The sequence below is a fragment of the Magnolia sinica genome, chromosome 1 (genome assembly GCF_029962835.1).
Source record: "Magnolia sinica isolate HGM2019 chromosome 1, MsV1, whole genome shotgun sequence".
Taxonomy (NCBI): domain Eukaryota; kingdom Viridiplantae; phylum Streptophyta; class Magnoliopsida; order Magnoliales; family Magnoliaceae; genus Magnolia; species Magnolia sinica.
The window spans coordinates 62,972,564-62,985,721 of NC_080573.1; the positions used below are offsets into that span (position 1 = coordinate 62,972,564).

At 37.0% G+C, this 13,158-nt stretch overlaps 1 protein-coding gene across 1 annotated transcript; it reads left to right on the forward strand.

Annotated features, from left to right (window-relative positions):
- The first annotated feature begins 4,785 nt into the window (after window positions 1-4,785).
- Window positions 4,786-5,220, forward strand: LOC131246718 (uncharacterized). The gene has a single exon (XM_058247077.1). It carries the CDS (start codon window positions 4,786-4,788, stop codon window positions 5,218-5,220), a length of 435 nt encoding a protein of 144 aa, XP_058103060.1.
- Window positions 5,221-13,158: the final 7,938 nt, after the last annotated feature.

Consider the following 13,158-nt stretch of genomic DNA (forward strand, 5'->3'; position numbering starts at 1 on the left):
GTTACTTGACGAACTCGACTAGCATGAGCGCACGTCGAATTGAGCGACATAGAGTGCGCAAACACTCCGCGTGGCCAAACCACTACTGACAACTCTAATACGACTCGGGTTCGTCTAATACGTCTTACGTGGCGAAAGCAATCTCAACCACGGATATAGGGTCAATTACCGATCTCCTGGACTAAGGCATAGTCCCAAACACCTTACACTACTACAGATATTCATATGGAATGTAAAACAGTAATGGATCAACAACTCAAATCATGGTACATACACATCTGAAGAATATCAACTTAACATAAGTGTAAGCATAGGAAATGCTTGAATTTAAATAACTTGGAATGTAACTTGCATAAAGGAAATCATGCGCATCAATAGGAGTATTGAGAATCACTTCCCAACGCCCGCATTTAGTGTAATCAGTTACACTTTAGATCATTCATGCATTTCTACAAACACTTAGCATACATGGAACAACATACATGATGTATGTTGAAATACATGCACGTAGACAATTCCTTTTATCAAGGAGTTGTCATACATGCATCTAGCATACATACATGACAATTAATCATGGCAAACATAAGTGCATATTTTATACGTATACGGTACTTTATAAATACACCTAGAATACACAAATCTCAATATAGCACATGCATATCAGGAAAGCAATGTAAACATAACATTTGGCATGTGAAATCTCATCCATAACAAGAATAAATCACTTACTGGGATTGAAAGCCTTGAAAACCATAACCTTACACTTAAAGTCCGCACCTTAAGCGAAGAAAGAACCGCCGAGCTGATTTAGACGAGTTGTCTTCGTCAACGGCGCTAGAATACCCTAAAATAAGGATAGAAATGAGATACAACAACACCAAGTCTAGTCTAAGCTCTAACACAGGTTAGGGTTAGGTTAACTTACCCCAAAGGAACTCAGAATCATCAGAAGAACGATTCAAAGTGAAGGTTCGAAGATAAAGAAGAACAAGGAAGAAATCAAGATGATTCACCAACTTATCTCTCTCACTAACTCTCTCTTTTCCACTCTCTTTCCAAGCTAGGGTTAGAGAAAATTCGTATGGAAATGAGAGCTAGGGTTTAAGGACTATATATAGGCCTTAAAATGATGGAAATAACCCCAGGGTCAAGGTATACTTAGGTTATAACCAAAGCACGCCTTTCTCGATCCAACGAAGCACTTCTGGTGGGCCTATAACCATGAAAGGTCGGACTTAAGCTCACTAACCATGGATCTAGGTCAGGCTGAGTTTTCGTACCGACCGGCTCTTCAAATCAGCCGTGGCGGACCACACTCAATTCAACGGTCACGGAAACTCGATCAGGTCCACAAGCACTAGGATATGCCTGGGCCAACCATCCTGATCAGAGGGAAAAATTGGGTCGGAATCCAACGGTCAGATAGCTTAAAATAGTCGCGCAAGCGACACGACTCAGATTTCAATAAAAGCTTAATAAATTCCAACCGTTCTCACACTCTTCACTCCGAGCTCAACCAAATCGACCCAGAACATCACATGGACTTGATTTTCGAGGTGAAAGTCAAGCCCAACTCGGTGACCGCAACAGCCTAAGATCATCGCCATCGGACTTTCGACGCGCGGTCCAGGTCTGATCCAGATCTTCTAAAAATTCTCCAGAACAACTGGATTTAGCGATGGATCCCAGATTTCAGAGTAACGTAGCGCTCACTAATCTACACGATTAGAGCCATGCAGATACAATTTAAAGTGATTGATGCGAATTTCACAAGCAATCGAGTAAAGCGCTAATTACCCCAAAACAACTACTTAAGGAAAGATTAGCACAGAAATTCCAAGGTCGTTACACTCGGCCACGAGCTCAAAGTCTGTTACCGATTTCCTAGACTATTCCATAGTCCCAAACATATACAACTATAATAGATATTCATATCCACAATTTAGGACAGTAATGGAACAACAATTCTAATCATACCGTATGTGAGCATTTGAAGAATATCAACTTAACATGAATTTCAACATAAGTAGTGCTTGAAGTTAAAGAACAAAGAATGTAAATTGAATGTAGGAAATCATACATATCAATAGGAGAGTTGAGAATCTCTTCTCAACGCCTATAAATAGGTTCATATATTACACATTAGACCATTCAAACATTTTTACAAACACTTATACTACATATTCCAATATATATGACCTATGTTGGTGATAACACACATTTGGACAATTCCTTTTGCCAAGGAGTTGACACATATACAACCAGCACAAATACACGACAATAAATCATGGCAAACACATGTTCATATTTTATACATATACGATACTTTCTACATACACAAGGAATACACAAATCTCAATACATCTCATATATATCAAGAACGCAATATAAACATAGCATTTGGCATGTGAAATTACACCCACAACAATAATAAATCATTAGCCGACATTGAAAGCCTTGAAACCATAACCTATACGAATATAGTCCGCACCTTAAACCAGAAAGAACGCACATAACTGATTCAGACGATATGTTTTCGTCAACGGCGACTAGATAACCTAAGGCATGAATAGAAATGAGCTACATCAATATATAGACTATTCTAAGCTCTAAAACAGATTAGGGTTTGATTAACTTACCCAAGAATGAACTTAGAATTGCCGGAATAATGATTCAGAAGTGACGGTTTAAGGATGCAGGGAAACAAGAAAGAATCTCAAATGATTCACCAACCTCTCTCTCACTTTCTCTTTCTTTTCCTTCTCTCTTAGCTAGGGTTTAGGAAATTCGTATGGAAAAGAGAGTGAGGGTTTTAAGGTCTTTATATAGGCCTAACATTGATGAAAATAGCCCCAGGGCCTAGGTATACTTAGGTTATAACTAAATCAGGCCTCTCTCGATCCAACAGAGCACTTCCGGTGGTCCTTTTTCCACGTATGGTCAGACTTAAGCTCACTGACCATGGATCTAGGTCAACCTGAGTTTTCGTACCGATCGAATTTACAGATCAGCCGTGGGGGACCAATCTCAATTCAACGGTCACCGAAACTCAATCAGGTCCACCGGCTCTATGACATGCTTGGGCCATCTTCCCTGATCTGAGGGTAAAATTGGGTCAGAATCCAACGGTCAGATTGCTTAAAATCGTCGCGCAAGCGACACGACTCAGATTTCATAAAATCATATTTAATTTCTCACCGTTCTCACACTCTTTACTCCAGACTCAACTAAATCGACTCAGGACATCATCTGGACTTGATTTCTGAGGTGATGGTCAAGCCCAACAAGGTGACCATAACTGTCAAAGATCATCGCTATCGGACTTTCGACGTGCGGTCCAGGTCCGATCTAAAGATTCCAAATATTCTCGAGAGCAACTGGATTTAACGTTGAATCCCAGATTTCAGAGTAACATAGTGCTAAAAATTCTACAGGTTTTGAGTCCTGCAAATCAAATTTAAAGTGATTGATGCTAATTTCACAAGCAATTTAGTTTAGTGCTAAATAACCCACATATAACTTCTCAAGAATTTGAGGTAGTACTCGGGTCTTAGCACGAAATTTTCTGGGTCATTACAAATCAAATCAATAGAACTTAGCTTCTTCTGGAGATGCTTTGTTTCTTGTGCATTGGAAAGACAAGTTTTTGAATGGCAGTTTTTTTGTCATGTTGATTCAAATTTTTATTTTTTGTTATTGAAGCATGTATGTTTTTGGATCTGTTCATCTATTTCTACAGTTAGGTTTCCTAGCTTGATTTTATTGCCACTTGTATGCATGTCATAGATCCGTACATTATATTGTTGAAATTTGAAGATGTGCTTGTGGAGAATGAGAGATCTGATATTAATGGAGAAAGACATGAAAAAAATTCATTTAGTCCAGTTATCTATTTTTATGAATTATTGATTTTATTATTTTAGTTTTAAAAATCAGGTCTCCGCCAAAACTTCCTAAGCTTATCTCTTCTACATAGGTCAGTTCTCTTCAATTCTAAAATGGAAATTCCAATTTGGAATTGGATATGAGTTGCTTTCTATGTTTGAGTGCATCTTAGCTATTATATATATATATATATATATATATATATATATATATATATATATATATATATATATATATATATATATATTTGTATGTATGTATGTATGTATGTGTGCATATGAAATGTAGGATGTAAGTTGTCATGGTCATGAATAAAATCATTTTTTGACTCATGTTCTGAAGAATGCCATTTGTCTTTTGGAGAAGGACTGGTGGCCATGCTTTTCTACAATGAACTTGCTGGTGGACAGGCTTGTGAAGGACTCAAAGATGGAGGAGGCACGAGAGATTGTTGGGAAGATAAAGGAGAGGTTTCCATCGTCTAAAGAAATTTTATTTGCAGAAGTGTCTTCGTGCCTAGGATTTTTGAAATTTTCTATGTCGGACACTATGGGATAATTTGAAACTTAAACTCATATGGCTTAACAAGAGACTAGAAAAATGCATGAATTGGTATTGTGTCTGTCTGTAAGGAAATAATGTAAGGAAGTAATTAACAATCACATTTGGTTACTAGTCTTCTAGCATTAAGTAGAAATGTGGTGGGCTAGGGAAGACGGCATCCCCATGCACATGAGCAGATCTATCGTGTGAATTAAGTAGTGGGCCAAGTCCATTCTCGAAGGTGACCCTAGGGTGCAGCCAAGGGCAAGGTTGGGTAATCAGCCCCCTTTCGGTCAGGAGTTCTGCTCGTGCACCATCAAATGGGAAAAATCGACGAAGGATTGGGTTAAACTTAACATGGATGGATCGGCTAGTGGCAATCCTGGTTTGGTAGGCGGGGGAGGCATTTGTAGGAGGGATGATGGGAGCTTCATTTTCGCTTTCTCTAGAGACTACAGGGTGGGTACGAATAATAGAGCAGAGCTCCGTGTTATCTATGATGGTCTTCTACAGTGTCTGGATAGAGTGATGACCAAAGTTGAAGTTGAAACAGAGTCTAAGGTGGTAGCCGAGCTCCTCTCTGGGAAACCGAGCACACCCTATCTTTGGTGGCCTTGGGTTAGGCAAATTGCCAACCTAGGGCTAAGAGTGTCCTTTCAGATATGGCTCATTCAGCGGGAAGGTAATGGTCCGGCGGATGGAATGGCTAGGGAAGGAAGCAAGAGTCAGAGGGATGTTGATCTTAACCACTTGGGGGAGTTGCCTCCTCATGTGCGGGCTTGTCTTCCTTGACAAAGTCGGTGTAGGTTCCATCAGATCCTCCCATGTGAAGCTGTAGAGTTTGTTTTCCTTTCTGTTTTTCTTTTCCTTTTGAAGGCCACCTTGGTTGCCCTTATGATAGGCGTCCCTATCTCTTTTTGGGGGACGCCTGAAGGCCCCTTCGAGTTGTATAGCTTTTATCTTTGAAATGGAAAATTTTATTGAAAAAAAAAAAGCAGAAATGTGAAATGAACATTGGGAAACTAGAAGCAAGAGAAATGTTTATTTTTACTAGGAAACAAGTTCTTTGTAATTATCAACCAGCTTGTTTTTGAACGGAGTTGCATTTTGGTAGTGATTCTAGTCATAATTATCTACCAGCTTGCTTTATAGAGTTAAAGAAAGATTTATTGGAATATATTTATCAGGTCCATGGAGAAAGGTAAATTTTGGACTTGTACTTGAATGTTCTTACTCTAACAATTTTAAGCTCACAGTTCTTTCTTTTGTTATTTGTTTGCAGATGAAAGGCTTAATATGAATTGCCTAGTCTGTGGACCTGACTTCAGATGTGGTACATCATAATCAGATTAGTTTAACATCATGATTTCTTATTAATGGGTATTTGTTTGTTAAATTGGAACCATTGATTTTCTTTTATCTTTTTTTTTCTTCGTTTTAACACTCTAATAAATTTCAAAATCTCATGCAGACACTCTTGGCTTAGAAAGTAAGGTTGTGTGCTAGGGGCCATTGAACAATCCCTACTTCAATTGATGAGCTTTTCCATGTTGAATATGGATTGCTAGATAGTGATGTTTAGCTGGACACATTAATTTTATTTTAATAGTTTTACAAGGTGAAGTGATGTAGAAGATGGATGTGAATCACTCTGTATGTTTATATTCTATTATTCTTTATCTGTATTAGCTTAGATGAGTTGATCAATCAGGGTATGTACTAGCAATGGTAAGAGACACCATTATATATAAATTGGTGATAGCCATAGCTACTTTTAGTTACAAATATTATCCGTAGCTGTATGTACATTTCACTACAAAAAGTATGGCTATGGATTATATTTGTGCCATTGGCTTATATGGCTATGGATTAAATCCATAGCCATAGATTTTAGACCTATAGCTACGGTACCAATTGTTACGGTCGTGCTAAGGACAATAACTGTAGCCATAGGTCTTTACCTATGGTTTTTATCCATAACCTTTGCCCCTTTTCTTGGTAGTGCTTGCTTATACGAAGAAAGTACCTTTTCATGTACTTCTTGTTAAGCTTTTAATTTAAACTAGAGCTTCCTGAGAAACATGCAAAGCATCCAACCGATGCTCCAAAGCAGATAATTTCTCATCAAAGATAGAAGGATGATAATCAGAATATCCTCATCTTCAGCAAATTTTCTTCCAATTCATTGAAAATATCATCTATGTTAACATCTTCTTCCTCTTCTTGCCTATCATCACGTATGCCTTGTTACTCAGGTAGAGAAGTTAAATTCATCATATGTAAATTTGAAGAGTTAAAAGGAACCTCAAATTTTAGTGCCTCAATGGAAGAAATTTGGACTCAAAAAGATAAAGTGAGAGATGTCATAAGGTTATCGAATGGAAGAGAACCACGCTTTGTTTGCATTCGATAATGAATAATGGAGTAACAAATAAGAGTCGAAAACTAAATTTTGAATCCAATAGCAATCGCATGAAGGATACAAACCATGAATGGAGTGAGATTGGTTTTGTTACTGACTCTTGGATAAATATTAGATGTAAAAATGTGGTGAAGAACACGATACTTAGGAAAAATGTTCACAATTGGTAGAGCTATAATCTACATCAAAACCACATAGTATCATGGTAATAGATTCTCTCTCAGAATTTGACATCTTTTCCATAAGAGAAGGAATATGAATTCTGAAAGTTCCCTTGTTTGTTAATTAATGTGAAGGTTGAGTCAGTCATTTTAGTAAGCCCCATATGAAAGAACTACAAGATGCAGACTCAACAAAGTGGATGGATCAAGATCTTCAAAGGTAAATTGAACCTCACATCCCATGACCAAAACACCTCATGTAGATAATCCCCAGTAAAAAAAAAAAAAACTCTAATCAATTCAAAAACCAACAAGGAAAATATGTTTTTATAGATTAGGAAATAGAAAACTAACTTGGAAAATTATATGAAATTCTATTAAGTTCTCTACCTTCTTCGAGACATCGAATAAGTGACTTCAGATGTCCAGCAACCACATAACATTTTGGACCAAAACTTTGAGTCATCGAACACAGATCGATGACCTTGAACATTCATGTTCGATGACATCGAATGTGATTCGATGACCATCGAATAAGTGCCTTCAAACATCCAGCAAGCTCAAACTGAAAATCACTTGAAAATTTGAGGAATCAAACTTGATTCAATGACATCGAAAAAGGACACGAAAATGTCCAATAAGCTCCGAAGCAAAATCACTTGAAAATTTGACGAATCAAACTCGATTCAATGACATCAAGATTCAAATTTCGATGACATTGAATCACGTTCGATGACATTGAAAAAGGACAAGAAAATGTCCAGCAAGCTCTGGAGAAAAAGCACTTAAAAATTCAAGGAATCGAACTCGATTCGATGACATCAAAATTCAAATTTCTATGACATCAAATCACATTCAATGACATCGAATAAGGACAAGAAAGTGTCCAACAAGCTTTAAACATTTTTTAAAGAAAATCATGTGTCATCGAACAATCACTAAATGACATCGAAGATGGCCTTCGATGACATCGAATGCAAAAATATTCTGCCCATTTTATTGCCATTGGGATTTTTGCCTTTATATTTGGAAGGTTGTTTTCAGAGCTGGTATTGAGAAAAAAGAGTGAGCTCTGAGAGTAATTACTTACCTACCATCATAAACCTCTTTTTCAACGGGAGTTCATCCTTTAATCCTTTCTTAAATGCAATCATTGAATATTCTATAGATTAGATTGGAGAATAAACTTCACCATTCAAGGATCGTTTAACAACTCACTTAATGGCAAAACATTATGCTGGAATTCCTTGAATGCAGAAACTCTGGAATCTCTCCATCTCTTTAAGATCCACATTCATTAGAGTAGATTTCACCAAATGCCTTGACCTAATCCCAGCCACTTATATTGAAGAATTTACAAGTGTTGCGGTTCAAGGGAGCTGAAGACTTTCCATCATCAAGGGAGATCATCTTCATCATGTACTGAATGGGGCTCACCTACTTACTAGTAAGTCATTAGAGTCCATAGATCCTGAATATCATTCCTTGTGTGGGATTGGGTCTCAGGTTGTATCTCAAAATTACCAAAACTTCATGGAGGCCTCTACTGGGAGAATACGTTAAGGTTCTTATGTAGAACCTTTGCTCTTGTATAGGGCATAAATTGTTGAGTCCTTGTGTAGGACGGTTTGCCTTGTGTAGGCATCAATAGGAACCTTGTGTAGGACCTAGGGTCAACCTTGTGTAGGTTGTAAAGGTTTGAGGTGAACCTGATTTGAGACCTCCGTTAGTGAAAACTAGTACACTCATGGGTTAAGTGCGTCTGCCAGAAGTGGAGTAGGCATGTAGTCGAACCACTATATATGATCGTATTTAGGATTGCTATTTGTGCACTCATTTAATTATACTTATCTTGAATGTTTAAATATGACGCATGATTACATGAATGTTTAGGATTGATAGGAATCACATCCCACACACTCATATACACAAAATTACATAGACTAGTCGCAAAAATCGTATAACTTGAGTAGTTTATTATTTGGATCCTCTACTTAGCTTGGAAGCCTTTAGAGTTAAGATTGACTTATCTTGATTAATTGCAAATTAGTTCAAGATTAGGGAATTAGGATTTAAATTGGTATATTTTGTATACAATCCTATTCACCCCCCTCTAGGACACTTTGACTAATTCTATACTTCTACTGCCGCGGTTATACTGCAATTTCAATTGATATCAAAGCTGGTTGCTCTTAAAGGGTTTAACAACCTAGAGAGAGATCTTGATTGAAGTTGAAAATTATGGCCAAAGGAGAGGGATCATTAGTGTCTAGACTTGTTGTCTTTGATGGTTCAAATTATGCATATTAGAAAGTTAGAATGCATTATTTTCTACAATAACTAGATCATGATGTTTGGAATATAGTTGAAAATGGATATGTGCCACCAAATGATCAAGTGGTACTCGATAATGGCACAATTATCACCAAACCCAAATCTAAAGAGATGTGGACTACTTATGACAAAGAAAAGAAAACATGGGATTAGAATGTGTGGAACCTCAAAAGAAGCATGGGATCTTTTGGAAAAAACCCGTGAAGGAACTAGCACAGTAAAAAATCTAAGCTGCAACTCTTGACATCACAATTTGAACACATCAGGATGGAAGAACATGAGACCTTTATGGAGTTCTTCACAAAGTTGAACATCATATGTAACTCCATGGGTGGATTGGGAGAGAAAATTCTGGTATCTAAAATTTGTAGGAAAATTCCGAGATCCTTACTGGAACATTTTAACTCTAAAGTTACCACCATTGAAGAATGTATAAACATAGATGAAATGAAAGTTAAGGAACTAGTAGGTTCATTATAAACTTTTGAACAATACTTCGAACCACCCACAAAATCCAAAAGTAATGCCCTCGAGGCCTCTAAAAACATAAGCATGATTGAGGAAGATGAAAATAACAAAGAAGATGATGAGGAGGAAGTGGCTCTATTGGCTCAATAGTTCAAAAAATTCTTTAACGAAAACTATGGTAGACCATACAATAACAAAGGAAAACTATTGGATAACAAATGCCATATACGAAAACCTTTTAGGAAGTCCAAAGAGCCTCAATGTTACAATTGCTGGAAATTTGGGCATTTATCCATTGAATGTCCTGCTAAGAAGACAAAAGGAAAGGCTATGACAGCCATATGAGATGACACTGAAGAATCAAATTCTGATTCCAGCGATTCAAAAAGTGATGGAGACCAAAAGTCTTTAAAAATACTTATGGCCTTCACCACCATGTCATTCCCAAGTCAAAAGACAATGAGGAAATGGTTGAACCACAGGCCAAAGAGACACTCTCCTCAGAAGAAGAAGAAGAGGAAGAAAAGGATAACATCCATGATGCTTATGATCAACTTTATATCCATAGCATTAGTGTCCTTAACAAATCAGGTATTGCTGAAAACAAAAACAAACAGTTGCAAAAAGAACTAGATAAAACTCTAGAAATTAATACCCACTTAATAAATGATCTTTAGCAATACCATACAGAAAATGACAAGCTTGAAAGAATAACAATATCCTTTAAATCTGAAACACAAAAATTAAACAAAAAGATTGAACACTTAAAATCTAGGAATATGCATCTAAAAAATGAAAATCATAAACTTATTTTTGATGCAGAAGAATCAAAGCAATCTGTTGAACTTAGTCATAGGTTCTCCCAAAGTAGTGAAAAACTATAGAGACTTCTAGGGATGGGAAGAACACAGAAGGATAAGAGAGGCTTGGGATATGAATTGCAAATCTAGCCCCCTTCCTGCAGCACCAGTGACTAAGAAAAATGTTGCATCTGGAAGCAACACAAGGGACACTCCTATCGATCATTCATGTGGAGACTTAGGACATTACAAGTTTGAATGTCTTACATTTGGTAAGTCTTACTCCATTTCTGGTTTGAAATTTTTTGGTAAATTCAAATCAACAGGAAAAGCAATACAAAATATCAAGAGTCCTTCAAAATACATACCAAGTGATGGAAGGAAACATCCTACTCCACCCAAAATGACAAAAAGGATGGAGGAGTTATTAAATCAGGTAGCTCAACTGAATCAAAAAACTAAAGAATTAATGAAATGAGGGAATCTGGTTCAGTTGCCCGAAAATCCCAAATCCCATGGTGAAAACAGAGCACCTTCTCCAAGAAAGATTGTCACCAAATGACTTGTAAAAAATAGGAACAATTGCTTAGTAATTCATACTGCTCTTAAGGCAGGCAATAGTTCTAAGTGGTATCTTGATAGCGGTTGCTCCAGACACATGATAGGTGACTAAACCCATTTTGTGATTATTTAGAATTTGATGGTGGGTCAGTTACATTTGGAGATGGGAGCTCTACCAAGATAATTGGGCAAGGAACAATAGTTGGCCCTGGATTGCCCAAGATTAAAGATGTTCTTTGTGTAGAAGGATTAAAACAAAATTTCGTTAGTATTTCCCAAATCTGTGAAAAAGAACACTTGGTCACATTCTTAAAAGATGTGTGTAAGATCTCAGACCATACAGGAAAATTCATTATGAAAGGTCTTCACACAAGTGATAACTACTACATAATTGAAAGTATTATGGAGAATGTATTATCTACAAGATGCCACATGGTTGTGAATAGTGAGTCCAAGCTATGACACCAAAGGCTTGGACATGTCCACTACCGGAACTTGGCTAAGCTAAGCTCAAAACATTTGGTGAGAGGGCTTCCTAAGATTTGAAATGAAGAGAAGATTGTATGCGGTGATTGTCTTGAGGGCAAACAGATAAAGGTTGGACATAAAAAGACAACCACTATAGCAACCTCTAAACCACTTGACTTGTTGCATATAGATTTAGTGGGCCCCACTAAAGTTAAGAGTCATAGTAGAAAAAGATATTTTCTCGTAGTAGTGGATGATTACTCCAGATTCACTTGGGTCGCCTTTCTTTCGAAAAAAATCCAATGCATTTGATGAATTCCTGATTATGGAAAAATGACTCCAAAATGAGAAAGGATATTGCATAAACCGTATTAGAAGTGATCACGGTGGGGAGTTTGAGAATGATCGATTCTAAAGGTATTGAGAGTGGAATTCGACATGAATTCTCAGCCCCAAAAACATGCAACAGAACAGAGTGGTTGAAAGAAAGAACTGGGTGTTATAAGAAATGGGCTCGGTTATGCTGAATAGCAAAGACATGGCCAAAAGCTTCTGGGCCAAAGTAGTCAATACTGCCTGTTACATAATCAATAGGGTATATCTTAAAGCAAGTTTAAATAAAACTCCGTATGAGTTGTGGTATGGAAAACAACCTAGTGTGAAATATTTTCATGTCTTTGGTAGAAAATGTTATATTCTTAAAGACAGAGAACAACTAGGCAAATTTGAATCTAAAAGTGATGATGGCATTTTTCTAGGATCTTCCCCAAATAGTCGTGCTTATAGAGTGCACAATTTATGGACACTTACCATTCAAGAATCTGTCAATGTGGTTGTTGAAGACCAACTACATGACGATGATAGTCCTTTAAATGATACAAAGGATGATGTGGATTCATGCATTCTATGTAAATCTGATAATAAATCCACCTCCACTAATGAACCTCAATCGTTAAATAACATACCATTCATTGAGGGTCATCCTCTCAATCAAATCATTGGAGATCCTAAAGACGGTGTGAAAACTCGACGCTAACTTGAGGGTATTTATAGTCATTTCTACTTCATCTCTAAAATTGAGCCCAAAAATATTATAGAAGCACTCGAAGATGAATATTGGATTGCGGCTATATAAGATGAGCTACAATAATTTAAGAGAAATGAGGTGCGGCAGCTAGATCCCAAACCACTTGATATAAATATCATTGGAACCAAATGGATCTTCAAAAACAAATTCGATGAATTTGGAAATGTGGTGAGAAATAAAGCAAGACTTGTGGCGTAAGGATATTCATAGATAGAGGGTATCGATTTTGATTAAACATTTTCCCAGTAGCGCATCTTGAGTCTATAAGGATTCTCACGTCTATTGCGTGTGCTTTACAATTCAAACTATTTCAAATGGACGTCAAAAGCGTCTTTCTCAATGGTGTACTTGAGGAAGAAGTATATGTTGAACAACCAAAGGAATTTTTAGATCCTAAGTATCCTCAACATGTATATCGATTGAGCAAAG